At 36.2% G+C, this 14,815-nt stretch overlaps 1 protein-coding gene across 6 annotated transcripts in view; it reads left to right on the forward strand.

Annotated features, from left to right (window-relative positions):
* PDE10A (phosphodiesterase 10A) overlaps positions 1-14,815 on the forward strand; it is a 190,777-nt gene that overhangs the window by 148,289 nt on the left and 27,673 nt on the right. For all 6 annotated transcript variants that reach the window (XM_080588459.1, XM_080588456.1, XM_080588458.1 and 3 more), the window contains 6 exons: positions 2,627-2,769; positions 4,847-4,939; positions 5,599-5,785; positions 7,208-7,350; positions 9,266-9,349; positions 12,604-12,754. In XM_080588459.1, coding sequence (XP_080444585.1) covers positions 2,627-2,769; positions 4,847-4,939; positions 5,599-5,785; positions 7,208-7,350; positions 9,266-9,349; positions 12,604-12,754 — 801 coding nt within the window. The remainder of the gene's footprint in view (positions 1-2,626; positions 2,770-4,846; positions 4,940-5,598; positions 5,786-7,207; positions 7,351-9,265; positions 9,350-12,603; positions 12,755-14,815) is intronic.

The following is a 14,815-nucleotide window of genomic DNA, read 5'->3' on the forward strand; positions in this document are numbered from 1 at the left end:
ATGATGCAAAACATTCCTCAGGAAGTTGTTGTCTGTAGGAAGGACTAGAGATCAAACATTACTTCTAGCATATTTGTTCCAGCCACTGGATGAGATGTGCAAGACATTACATCCCCTTTGCTTTGCAGAAGTATTTACACCCATAACAAAAGAGTCAGTCAATATTTTATAAAAATAAAACAAAACAAAAAAAAAATGAAAGCCAAAACCAATGAAATAGCTAACAGAGTATGTTTAATCAATGAATTTCATGAAGTACAGTCTAGAAACAGATCATAATTTTTTGAAACATTTTCAAATTTGGAATTATTTCCTGAACAGTGTCTACAAATATCTGGTGGACTGGTTGGTTGTAGCACATTTTGAATGTTTAAGAAATGAATTACACTTTTTAGCTTTAGGAACATTAATTTAATACTTCAGTTCTTTTCCCTAAATGTAAATCTTAATCAGATCTCTGATACTATTAGTTCAATCTGCATATTCAAATGTACTCTCCAAGAGTATTCCAACATATGCCCTACTCTTCAATGTGATATTCTTAGCAATATTCAAAGACAAGAAACAAAGAATGCAAACAATATAAAAGTGGTTTTACTTAGAAACTTGAATTAGTTATAGAAAATATTTTGCAGTTTTTGTCTTATTCTAGTTAGTACATTCTCAAGACTTTTGCACATAGGATACATTTCTGAACACTGACTTTCCAGTTTAAATGAACTGCTTAATAATTGCTTGACATTTAAAAGAACTGGTGTAATATAACATACAGCATTGAGGACAAATATTCATATTCTTCCTTGTTCTTCACTATGAAGAGAGTTCTGATGGAAAACACAATTGGCAGTAAAATATGCTTACTCTTTCCTCATCTTTTCAAACACTTGGCTGTATCCTGGTTCTGCATTTTAGCCTGCATAGATGCTTCATACTCAGCTTCCTTTTTAATCTGTAGTGGTTAGCTGTTTCTTAGGCCAATTAATTGAATTACATTTGCACACTTATTGCCATTTTATGGGAGTGTGATTGTATCATTATGTGGCATATTCTGTGTTTCAGAGGGAGAGAAGAGTGACAGTCAGTTTCACCTCACTACTTTGATATTTCACAGAAGTTACATCTTAGCTTGCACTCTCCCTGTTTTTCCCTGCTCTGATGGACCAGAAGGGATAGAAAGCAGCAGGATCTTTCTAGCCACAGATTCTTTCAATATTGGAGAGCTCTTCAGCTTTTGTAAAGTTGGTCTAGATGGTTTCTGTGCAGTGCACGTTACATAGCTCATACGACAGTGGAGTAAAGCTTCACTGCCAGTGATTTATCATCTCACAGGTTCTTCCTGCCAAGGGCTAACATTTGTCTACTTCCATTAATACGAAATGAAATGTTTTAGGTGGGTGTTTTTTTTTTGTTGTTGTTGTTTGAAAGATGAGAGTGGGAGAGGGAAAAAAAATGAGTTTATTCATTCATACAAAAGGCCTGAGAAGTCTCAGCTGTCCTACCTGCATGTCCTACGGACCAAGGTGTAATCATAATCAGTTTCTTTCTTTGACTGAATATATACAATTAAGAGAGAGCGAGAGAGTGCCTCCTTAGACCTTTCTATACTATGCAGTTACTGTACTTTCTGAGCAGATAAGAAAAGCAGGAGCTGTACCTGAATAGGATAGAGCACATTCTTGAACCTGAGTCTATGGCATCTTAACACAGTGATACTCATGTGACATAATCAACAGTCTTTCCTAGTGTTCTCAGAAAGTCCATCCTAAGTCTGAGAAACCTTTCAGTGAAATTCTGCTGTGTTCCTGGGACAAAGTTCTGTGCTGACTGGCGATTAGTTTTGCTGAGATGAAAGTAGCTAGTTCGAAGTATGATAAAGGCCACGAAGGTATTTTATTATGCTGTGGTAGTTGACTATGGGTGGTATCTTGGGGCCTTTATTAGTTCATGAAGAACTTACTAGCTCTCAATTTTTGAATTTTTGTCCAAGAACTGTCCCTAGTATCAGGAGATTGCAGCTATTTCCCATTGCCACATTGCATGTGGCAATCCATCATGACACTTCTAATTTTCCTCTGTTTATTTTTGAGTGTCTCAGGCACATTTAGTTTTTTTTTCTTTTTTTTTTTTTTTTAGAAACAAACACTAAACTCTCTGTTATGTCTTTCTTCACTGGAAATTCAATACCAGTATATTTGCACTGAAGACACAGAAAAAAGGCCAAAAAAAAGTTCTTAAGTCTTGCTATATACTGTCTATTTAAAATCACATGAAGATGAATAATTTCTAAAAATAGAGGGAAAGGTACCATTATGAAAAGCATTCCTTGTACTTGAAATACAGTTAAATAGCAAAGCCTTTTCTCTTTTAGCAAACATTCAAGCCTCTAAAGATAGGTCTGCGTTTCTCAGAAAGATCACATTAATTTACAGAAAGTTTTGAAAAAACATATCACACTTTCCTTTTGAATTGTATCCTAAAATATTGCTGTGAAGGTGGATGCTGCTTCAAACAGGTTTTCACATTGGATAAGTTTTTCAGACTTCTAAGGACTTATGTTTTTATCAGATAAATGACTGAAGATAATCTAATCCATGACCGTTAACTCTAGTTTTGTTTTTGTCTGTAGATATATGCAAAAAACCTGGTGAATGCAGATAGATGTGCACTCTTCCAGGTTGACCACAAAAACAAGGAACTGTATTCAGACCTTTTTGATATTGGAGAAGAAAATGATGGGAAACCGGTTTTTAAGAAGACCAAAGAAATAAGGTAAGAGTAGCTAGCAGAAGAATGCCATTTCATTATAACTACAGATGTGCAGGCATTTTATTACCCAGTCTCTGTGCCTATCTGCAGGTACCCTGACAATACTTGTCATACTGTGATATCATTCCCACCAGGACCCGCCTCCAGAAGGTAGTACTTCTGGGAATGACATTGCAGTGCCATCGAAACAACGTCTCTGAAGCTATAACGTCACTCCTGGAAATGCCGTCTTCCGGAGGCGGTCCTTTTGGAAATCATGTTGGGAAAAAAACAGAGGTGTTCTGAGGTAGGTAAAGGTGCAGGTAAAGGTGCACCTAATCCATAGTTCTGCCAGTGTGGGACAATTTTTTCCCAAGAGGGTTCCCAAGAGGAATTGAAATTAGTGCTATTCAAGCACATCCAAAGCAAGGAAACACAATTTGTACTTCCTACAGATGGATTAGGCATATGTAGAATCTAGTATGAACTGATAATTGGTTTTGAAAATTTTAGGTCCACTACTTTAGTTTAAATTTTTCCCATGTGAATTTAGAGTATTTTAAAACTTTCAAAGAGCTGTGATTCTGAAGTGTGCTCGGAATGGTGAAATTGATGTGTACTTCTGGTTCATGCCACAAGTGTATAGTTTGTACATATATGAACATTTTCAATGAAAGAGGTGAAATGCAAAAGTAATTAAAACATTTTTCGCTTTTCGAAAATGACAAATAATAGATATACAGGTTTGAAACCTGCAGCTTCTTAAAAATGTACGACAATATACTGCATTTAAGTTTTATTAAAATACTCAAGCAGCAGTGAATTTCTCAGAATTCTTTTCAATTCCTCCTTTTACTTTTGAAGTTCTGGGCGAAAGTGAGATGTGATTCATGTCTTCACTTGGACTCCTTTAGACAAACTTACTCCCACTTACTACATTGTATTAGTGCAAATGGAAGGAGTTAAAAATTAGTGCAGTTTACATACTGACAAGCAAAGAGGCAGTGTATAGTAGGAAGGTGGCCTGTTTTAACATACACTTTCATACTCCTTCTCGATAATTGCTTTTCTTGCTTATATCTTTGTCTTTTCTGCATGAAAATTATTGAAACGTTGACTGAGTACAAGAGTATGAGCCATTTCAAGGGTGATGTATACTGAGAGAAAAGTATAACTTAATTATCTGTAAGAAAGTGACATTGAGTCACTCATCAGGAAAACGTCTGAGTTGGTGTGATGTTCATATCATAAGAAATAGCAGGAGAAACTAATCCAGGTGTACAGGGTGAAATCTTGTCAGCTTTGTCACCAACTTCAGCAGGGGCAGGAGGTATGCTTAGATTTGAAAGAGTTCCATGTGACTTTTTTTTTTCCCCACAAAATCTTTTGTGCTTGTATATCATAACTGTTCTATGTTGAGGAATTGAAAAATATTTCTTAGCAATACAGACTTGTAGATTTTCTGATTCAACTCTGGAATATATTTGCTGTGTTTAATTTTCTGTTGGTAATTAGGAGGTGGTACAGTTAGTATCATGGTATTGTTTGAACGTCATGAGATGAAACATGATAGTTATTCTGAACTGTACATAGCAAATGCCTATGGTGGTTGGCTTTGACATTTCCACTGGTCTTCTTCCAAACTTTATTTTTATGAAATCCACCTGCCCTTTAAATAACCAAGTTCCCTATTGCATATGATGTGTCCAAACAATGAATATGTAAAAGCAATGATAAAATTGACAGCTTGTAAAGGTAAACACAAGTCAAAGGTTTTGTAAAAAAGTCATGTTTTTAGACATAACTTCCCGCATTATTGAAGACATTGAATTTTCTGTCACTAAAATGTCGTACTATGGCATCATTTGTTTTCAACTATATAGTTATATAAAATGGTTTTAGAAAGTATCTGTTTAAATACGTGCCTTTTATTTTATCATTTATTACTAGTTGTTGTCTTGTAAGATTTTTCTCCTAAAAGCATCAAAATGACGCTGATTGGGAACAAATATCCATTACCGTGCTCAAGACAGACTCCAGTGGAAAAACATTTTTCCAAATAGTTCATATTGTGGCTAACACATATTTTTATTTTCTGCAGATTTTCTATAGAAAAAGGAATAGCTGGTCAAGTGGCAAGAACGGGGGAAGTCCTTAACATCCCTGATGCCTATGCAGATCCGCGCTTTAACAGGTAGCATGTTATTCATAAGGGTAAAACAGATAGCTCAGTAAACTTTGTACTTAAATTTCCTACTTAAGTTTCATATTAGGATGCATTCATGGAGCTGTGATACTCTGATTAGAAGTAAACCTATGGATATCCCTTTAAATGTTTTTGCCATTGGAGGTATTTTGAAGATATTAAAATAAAAAGTATTAGTTTTATCTAACATAAATATCAGGAGAAATATTTTGTTGATTTCCTGTTATGGAATTCTGACAGTTAGGTAAACTGTTGCTGATTTTCTCTATTAACCTTCCTGGAATCTGAATGGTTTTAGGGGAGAAAAAGTAAATGAGTATATATATTTTTTTTTTTCCTAACAAAGTCATGGTAAGTACTTAAACATATTCGATTTTTTGAATGCTCTGTCTATACATTTGAGGAAACGCTTATTCTCTGTCTTGCAAATGGAGATTAAAGAATTTAAAAGTTCTTTCTAAATCTGACACTGTAGATGAAACTATGTGAGAACTTTAGAGGTGAACTTCTTGCAGGTACTAATTACGTCTACCTTAAAATTATTTGCTGTATTGTACACCAACATTTCTAGGGAACAAGGAATAGATACTAATTAATATTATCTCTCCCTCTCTCTTTCTTTTTCTTTCTCTTGTCTGGCTCTCCAGAGAAGTAGACCTCTATACAGGCTACACAACCAGAAATATCCTGTGCATGCCTATTGTGAGCCGAGGAAGTGTAATAGGCGTTGTACAGATGGTGAACAAAATAAGTGGAAGTGCCTTCTCTAAAACTGATGAGAACAACTTTAAAATGTTTGCAGTCTTTTGTGCTTTAGCCTTACACTGTGCTAATGTAAGTTTTATCTACAGTTTTGTAAGCTGTTATAGTATGAAGATTTAGAATGTTACTTAAGATTTAGAATCTTACTTAATCTACTGTTTGATTATCCAGATTACTAAAATCCATAAATATGTTCCATTGAATTAATAAGGAAACAGAATCATTGAAGAATCACTGAATTCTTTACTGAATAGTTGTGTTTTAATAGAACAGTAGGGATTTGTTTGATGCTTTCTGAAATAATTGTGCTCTGGATGCATCCATTTCATGTAGCTAAATTGAGAGAACAAACTGAAATGTGAATGATAACTGTCTAGTCTTTTCCATTAGAAAATATTATTCTTATTTAATTTTATAAATTCAGATCCCGTTTTACAAATTTATCAGGGGGATGGAGATTATATGTATTCTCTCCATTCCATATGCTTAATATTAAAAATATTTATACATTTATATACTGTGCTATAGTCGTAATTACCCATGCTTCCAAGGGTGGATAACTATTTTTGTGTATAAACTATTTATTTTCTCAAAAATTACTATTCATGTAGAAAGTGCAAACAATTTAATGCTCATTACTATGTAAGTACAAAAATGCAGTAAAAATGCAATGCAGAAGAAATGTGTCATATTCATGGGAGGTAAGATACCATGTCAGTTAAACCTGGTGATTTACTTTAAGCTGTTTTACATCACACTGTCAGTATTCTGAACCAGTAAATTTTATCTGCACTTATTTAAACTTGTTCCACACGATTCAAGACAAGAGGCCTGCATATAAATGAAACTTGGGACTATACAGTCTGTTGTGTGTGAATTTACTCATTTTAAATGGTGAACCTTATTATTCAGGGCACGCTGCTCCAAAGGATTATCTTTACTTTTGTTCTGTCCTCACTTGTTTACAAAACATACCATGTCCACAATAGCTGTTTGAAACTCTCAGTAATTAACTGTATTAATATTTCACTGTTACTGCAAGGTAATGTAGATATGACAAACATCTCTTGTACTTTTTACTGTACATAAGTAGCAGTTATTTGTACCAATTAATAGTTGAATTTATGTAGTGACACAATATATGAATTGTGCCCCACCATCAGTTTTATTTCTGTCACCATAATGTAAGATCTATTTTTAATTTCTGAACTTTAATTCTTTTTCTTGGGAGAGTTTAGACACAGTGAAAAGTCAGACAAGCCTTAGATTTGTACCTGTGAGAGAGTAGGTGCTGAATGATGTGATTGAAGGCCCATTTTTTTCAGAAGTTCCAAATTTTCTATTATCTTTTCTGATGTGTTGGGCAGCCAAAATCATTAACATTTATTTTTTTTTGCAAATATGTAGTTTAAGAATAAATGCTTGGATACAGGCAATAAATGGTGTTTTACCTTGATTAAAATGTCACATTAATGAATGACTTCCCTTTTTCAGATGTACCACAGAATTCGCCATTCAGAGTGTATTTACCGTGTAACAATGGAGAAACTATCCTACCACAGTGTTTGTACAGCTGAAGAGTGGCAAAACCTAATGCACTGTACACTGCCTCCACATATTTATAAAGAAATTGAACTGTAAGTGTGTTTTCAATATAGCAACAGTTGCAACTGGTATTTGATTGTGAAAAATATTATTGTTTTTCCCTCGGTATAGCTGAGGGTTTTGTAGGAAGCACTTTCGTTATAGAACTATCCCAATGTCATAGGTCTTTATCTCTGACAATCTTATACCCAGTTAAACTTTATGACCTATGAACAAACTGTATATATCAAAGATGTAAAATAATACCTACCTAGATTGGTAGCGTTTTCCACAGACATGCATATCTACAGTAGCTGCAGTAAGCATTAATTTATATCTAAGGGCTGTAGAGCTGAATTTACTTTCCAGTACTCCTAAGTCACCACCAGCTCAGAGCCAGAAAGGAGGCTGAGTTGTAACGTGAGTAGTTAAGACCAAATGCAAGACATCATTCCCATTTATATGTTTTAGAATAAAAGATTCAGCTCCTCCCTGTGTGTTATTTTTTATTTTATTTTTTTTCCTTTGTGTTTTTTGCCTCTGACTGTGTTTCTCAAGGGAGGGAAAAACGGATACAGAACTCAACCTCTGAAGATAATTCAGTGTTATGAGTCCCGTGTGCTAGGATTTAAAGTTACAGCCCAAAATTTGGAGGACTTTCCATTCCTTAGTTTGCAATATCTGAATAGTCTAAGACTTTGAAATAATTCAGCTGCTGTCAGATCTCATGGGTCTTCCATGTGCTGAAGATGTGCCTTTATCTGTTTGATTGGTATTCCCCACTCAGTACTGACATTGGGACTCATCTCAGTTTTTAAGTCACCGTTTCTGGCCCAGGACAATAAATTCTGCAGTAGTGACCAGGTGCCTAACATCAAAACTCCACAGTTTTGAGTCACAAAATCTAAACTGTTTTCATTAACCTGATCTCTAGAACTCGTTCCTGTCAAGTGTTATGCACTGTAGCCGTGACTGAGCAAAGCATACAAGCATATGCTTAACAGAGACTTCTTTCGGTTAAAGTTCATTACATGCTGAAGTGATTTGCTTGAAAGCCAGAGTATTAGCAGCCTGCAGGATTACACCCTAACAGAAGCTTATTCTTTGCAACACAATTCCTTATGCTTTGTTAGATGATATTATATAACCCACCTCCTCACCAAAATGACTTTTACTTGTAAAGATGACAGGTTTCATTCTAAATTATATTAACATCCTTTAGTTTGAGAACTCTGAATACATTTAACCATTTTTCAAGCAATTCAGCTACCTTCAGCTCTCTTGCACCTGCTGTGCTGTTCAGTATGTCACATACACGAGCAAGTGTTTAGCTGGGTTCAATGGAAAGTAAATAGAAGACTTGCAGCACAGCAGGTGCAGGGAAAGGGGTTAATTAATAATCGAAGGACAAACAGTTCTGCTGAGCAAGTACCTAGCATTAGGCCTAAGTGTTGATACTGAGAGAGGGGAAATCCTTAGCTAATGAAACATAAAAAATGCAGTCGTAAAAAAAGTTTGATTTTTGAAGTTTGTGCTTAATTTCTATTAGCCACTAAAAGGTGACATTTGCTGTATCAAAATTAAAGCAAGTCTCACCAAACTCTTGACAGAAATTTTTGGGAAAAAAGATGGTAAAGGTATTATTAGACACGCTATCCTTAAGATTCTCAGGAGAAAAGTAAATTTTAGGAGTGAACACAGATTTTTGTACATTATTAAACAATGAATTCTTAAATAAAGGTTTATGTTTCTATTAATTAAACAAAGCCAAAGGCTAACCACCATAGATCCCTTGACCTTACTAGAAAAATATTACTCTACATTGGAGGAAGGTATACCCTGTAAAGTCAGTTTTCTGTGTATTTTCAGAAACAAGTGCATGCTGTCAGATATACATTGTCTAGTCATTTTCACTTTCTTAAGTAAGAAAGGGTGTTTTTTCTTACCAAGCTGAAACTCTCTTCTTAGATACCACTTTGACATCAGCCCTTATGAGGATGTCTGGCCTGCCATTTTTGTCTACATGGTTCACCAGTCCTGTGGGACAGCCTGGTATGAACTACATTATTTATTGTTTTAATTCCATTGTTTATGCATTTGTTTATTAGGAAATATTAAGGTCATTATTTCCTAATGCACAGTCATATTTTCTCTGGAGTTTCTTTACTATGCCTGGTCTGTACAGGGCTGTCAAAAGCAGGCTGAGTTTCTTGTCCTGGCTTCTTGGTCTCCAGTTCATAAAATTTAGGAACAGACAGATTAGATTAGAATAGTTTGGTTGGAAGGGACCTACAAAGATCATCAAGTCCAACTGCCTGAGCACTTCAGGGCTAATCAAAAGTTAAAGTATGATTAAGGCATTGTCCAAACATCTCTTGAACACTGATGGGGCATCAACTACCTCACTAGGAAGCCTCTTCCAGTGTTTGTCCAGTGTAGAAATTTTTCCACATGTCCAGTCTAAACCTATCCTGGTGAAGCTTTGTGCTGCTGTTCCTGCACATCCTGTGACCAGTGACCAGAGACTGGCACCTCTGCACTTCCCCTCCTCAGGAAGCTTCATAGAGCAACAAGTTTGACTTTCAGCCTCCTTTTCTCCAGACTGGACAACCCAGATGTCCTCAGCCTCATAGGCGTATCCTCATAGGATATGAAAGAAGTCGTGATATTGTCCAAACAAGTTGTTCTTCAAGTTGTTCTTCCAATACAATATATAGAAGTATAGTTTGGTTCTGAGTTGAAATTGCTTCTCAGTCAGAAGGTTGTGAAGATATTGGAGGCATTAATTTTTTTTCTTCTTTTTTACACACAAAAAAGAGAGATGGTCCATAACTACTATTTTTCAAATATATAGCTGTTGAAATTAATATAATAAACAGTTAAAATAATTCCAGGTTGGACCTTATTTTGCAAAACAAATTTGTTATCAGCATCAAAAGAAGCCGGGACAACGGGTCAAGGGACAGGATTCTCCCTCTCTATTCTGCTCTCCTGAGACCCCACCTAGAGCACTATGTTCAGTTCTGGGGCCCCCAGCACAAGAAGGGCATGGATGTGTTAGAACAAGTCCAGAAGAGGGCCAGGAGTATGCTTAAAAGGCTAGAGCACTTTTCCTCTGAAGACAGGTTGAGAGTTGGGGTTGTTCAGCCTGGAGAAGAGAAGGCTCTGGGAGACCTTATAGTGGCCTGCCAGTACCTAAAGGGGGCTACAGAAAAGCTGGGGATGGACTCTTTGTCAGGGAGTATAGCGATAGGACAAGAGGGAATGGTTTTAAACTAAAAGAGGGGAAGATTTAGATTGGATATTAGGAAGAAACTCTTCACCAGAGGGTGTTGAGGCACTGGAACAGGTTGCTTAGAGAAGCTGTGGATGTCCCGTCACTGGAAGTGTTCAAGGTCAGGTTGGATGGGGCTTTGAGCAACCTGGTCTGGTGGGAGGTGTCCCTGCCTGTGGCAGGTGAGTTGGAATTAAGTGATCTCTAAGGTTGCTGCCAACCCAAACCATTCTTTGATTCTATAATCATTGTGCATTAAGTATGGAAATGAGTGATTTGGGAATTAAATGTCATTTCATTTATTGTCCTTTCTCTCAGCATCCATTACCAAGATCGGCAGTGTCTTGGCTAAGTATCCTTCCATTGCTGAAAGGAACTGCTCTGAATTGTGGAAAAATCCACAGATGAGTAATTGAAAGGGGAAGTGTCTCCTGGCAAAATGGAGGAACAAACATTTGGGAAACGTTTGTTGGTGTCTGCTTCATCTTAATAACTAGAAGAATCTCCATGCCCTCAAAGCCTGAATATAGTCAAATCTGAGGGTCTTGAGGGTCTTTCTCTTCTTCTCTTCCATATTATGAGTTGGATGATTGTTTTAAATGCAGTTCTCTACTTCTGAGAGTAATTAGGTTGTTTCCATTCCTGAAAGAATGGCTGTGGCTTCAAGATTTGGGTTCAAATTTTCTACTAAGTTTTTTTTTTTTTTTTCTCATTCTCTCTGCCCAGGTGTAAGAATTAATGGGAAAGAATTGATATCCACTTTACATTTTTCAAATGTCTCAAGTCTCACATACAAAGTTAAAGAAATAAAAGTGAGAAAAATATTTGAAAAGGAGGACTGACAGACTTATATTTAATTTCTGAAAGTACAGATCTTCTGAACTGTCCAAAACAAGTACTTGCAGCTAGGACATTACTGCTTCCATTAAAGCTTCCATGAGCCATGCAAGAAATGATAAAAACATGGAAAAAGTCAAACCACGTTAACAGGGGAAAAAAAAAAAAAGAGAGAATAAAGGAAAACTGACCTTTTCATGAGGGAGAAAGTTAGTGAGTTGGGACTCTGGTAGCTTCTGTTCACTTCTGGGCATAGTAGTCCTTTTTCACCCTGACAGCCTTCTAATTACTTTAGAAAATTTTACCTGATACCTAATCCATGCCTGAATTTCCCATCTGCAAACAAAAAGATTTCTTTCATTTCAAAGGTTGTGCAGAGCTCTAATACTGGAGGATACAAAGTGTCTCAGAAGTATTCTTAATGAGCACATAAGTCAAACATAACAATTACTTTCTAACTACTTTTTAATATTACCTTAGTGAAAATACTTTTGAAAATAGATTCACTTTGCTTGCATATAATAACATCAAGAAGATAAAAAAAAAAAAAAAAAAAGAAAAATTAAAAAAAAAATCCTTTAAAAGCAATTACTTAACAATGAATTATTTTGATGAAAAATGCAGAAACACTGAAATGTGAATTTCTGGTCATTGGGCCAAAATTAAAAATAAAAATAAAAAATTCTATACATCTTGAAAAAGTGATATATATATATATATATATAGGTATGTTTTTCACGATGTCATTATGGAGCATCTTAACATTTTTGAATCAAAACAATTTTTGTATTTGGTATTTAACTGAGATTTTAGTTTAAACAGGATTATTTCTTCAATGTTGTTTGCATGCCCCCCCAACCCCCCCCCAATTTTATGTTTTGATAAAATTATATTTTCAAATTGTCAGTTAGATACAGGTTTTCACTATTTTACAGGTTGAATAGATAACAATTTAAAGAAACAGTACTTTAAGCTTTTGGAAGCAGATAAGGTTATGTAATTGTGTTGTGTGAGCTGGGTAGTTTGGTTTACATTCCAGAAATTTACAAATTAAACTATGAATATTATCAAGTATTCACACACTTTTGTCCTTGCCAAAACTTGAATGACTCTCATAAGCAATGAGTCATACTCACTCCTCTGTTGGTTATTTTTTTTTCCATTTTTATTTCTCACCAAACTCATTATTTTCTAGCTTTGAACTTGAAAAGCTATGCCGATTTACTATGTCTGTAAAGAAGAACTATCGCCGTGTGCCCTACCACAACTGGAAGCATGCAGTTACAGTTGCACATTGCATGTATGCCATACTTCAGAACAACCAGGGGCTTTTCACTGACCTGGAGGTAGGTGAGATGATTTGGATCAGTTACTAGCCTTCATTAGAGGTACCAACCATCTTATAAGTACTTTCTTTATTCTGGAGTTTTCCTGTCAGCTGGGGCAGAGTGTATATAAAGGATCTCATGGTCCCTGTACTGGAATGGGTATGAGTAGGGACTTTGAGAAAGGAGAATTCTTCAGACTCTTAACTCCATTGTTTCCTTCATATTTTTTCATAACATTGAAGAAGTGTTAGCAGATTTCCTATAAGTCTGTGTCCACATTTTAAGGTTCTTCCTGCCCACTCACAACCACAATCTGTATTTTAATTACTCAATTAACTGTCAGATCTGTGCTGAGGGGAAGGGGACACCCTGAATCTCGGACCCTGCAAGATCTGGGAGATCCTGAGTAGGAGGACAATGGAGAAAGGCTTGTTGTTGCAGAGCTGGTTGACATATGTTAGTAAAGCAGGGCAGCAGAAAGAACAGAAAGAAAATGGTTGTCCAAACATGTTTATTGACCGGTCAGCTTTTATTATACAACAGTTTTCCTTAGCATGTGTGTATCTATTTCTAAGATAACTGCAAGGACTTAGAAAAATTAGAAAAAATATACTTTCAGTAGATCACTGTGAAAGTTTTGGTAATAAAATGGAATGCTTAGAATGGTTAAATTCTATATAACATACACTGTGAAGAGCTGCCACATGTTTTTCTTCTGAATTACTGTAGGTACACTGGGAGTGCTGTCTTATTAATGCTACCTGAAACTTCCAACTAGGAGAACCTGTTTTCAGTTGCTAATAACGTTGCCAAATACTAGCCATTTGAGCTGTAATTTTCCAAGTTTCCTGGCTTCATCTGGCTGATTCATTTGGGGAAATTTCAGCCATAATTGTTTGATTCTTTTTGACAAGCATGTTAGGAGAAACCAGGTTTTTGTGCAGTGTATAAGAGTAAAATAAAATTTGGTGGTCTTTCATATGAAAATGTCTAGTTTATTCTGCTTTCAAGCAGGGACTTGAAAATTGGCACTGAAATAGGAAAGTGGCATTTACCATGCAAGTGGCAAAGTTGTCCAAGTTTGAAAAATCAATGTTTCTTTAACACAACAAAACAAAACAAAAAAACACTGTGGATTTGCACCCTCAGGGAATATTTAAAGGTCTCATAACTTTCAGTGTTAACCAAGTGGTAAACCCCATCTTTTGCAGAAAGGGTGGTTAGGCATTGGAACAGACTGCCCTGGGTAGTGTTAGAGTTCCCATCCTTGGAAGTACAGAAGAACGTATATGGATGTGGCACTTAGGGACATAGAATAGTGGTGGACTTGGTAGTGTTAGGTTGATGATTGGACTTGATGATCTTGAGGGGTCATTTCCAGCCTAAATGATTCTATGATTCTTGAGAATTGAGTGAGAGGGACTGGGAGAGAAAAAGAGGCAGCTGTTAAGAGACATGGAAACAGTCTCTTAGCCAAGAGACTGCCAAGCTCCAGCCAGCCTCCACCTATTCAAATGCCTTACCCCTGTCTGTGTTTCAGCTCCTTTTGGCAGTCTCCTCTCTTGAGACTGGAGAAGTATACAGCAAGAATACAGGAAGCTACTAAAGGAAAATTTGGGAAACTAGGATAGGCTGGTCTCAGGTGAGGGATGGTGCCGTGAATCTAGATAGACTTAGAGATGGGGAGAGCAGTATGACACATTGTAAAAGGGACTGTGATCTAGAGACAAACAGATCCAACAGGTAGGAGTGGTCAAAGAGCTGGGATCCAAGCAGGGAAGATGGGTTCATGGTGAAAAGCACTGGAATTAGGCACTATATTTCAGAACAACAGATAAGAAAGACTTCCCGAGAAGTGTAGATTGGGATGAGCTAGACAAAGGGAACTATCTGGGACAAGGAGACAGACTGATGAAGGCTGTAAGACTGGAAAAAATGCAGGTTGTAAAGGATGCAACAGGAGAATTAAACTTATGGGGCAAGACAGAAAAGCTTATGTCTGCTAGATCTGATATATAGCACAAAGGATTCTGTGTACTTTTTGAAGACAGTGTAATTCTAGTGCAACACTTAGAGTAT

This window comes from Anser brachyrhynchus, assembly GCF_964034855.1.
Source record: "Anser brachyrhynchus genome assembly, chromosome: 3".
In the NCBI taxonomy this organism is placed as follows: Eukaryota; Metazoa; Chordata; class Aves; order Anseriformes; family Anatidae; genus Anser; species Anser brachyrhynchus.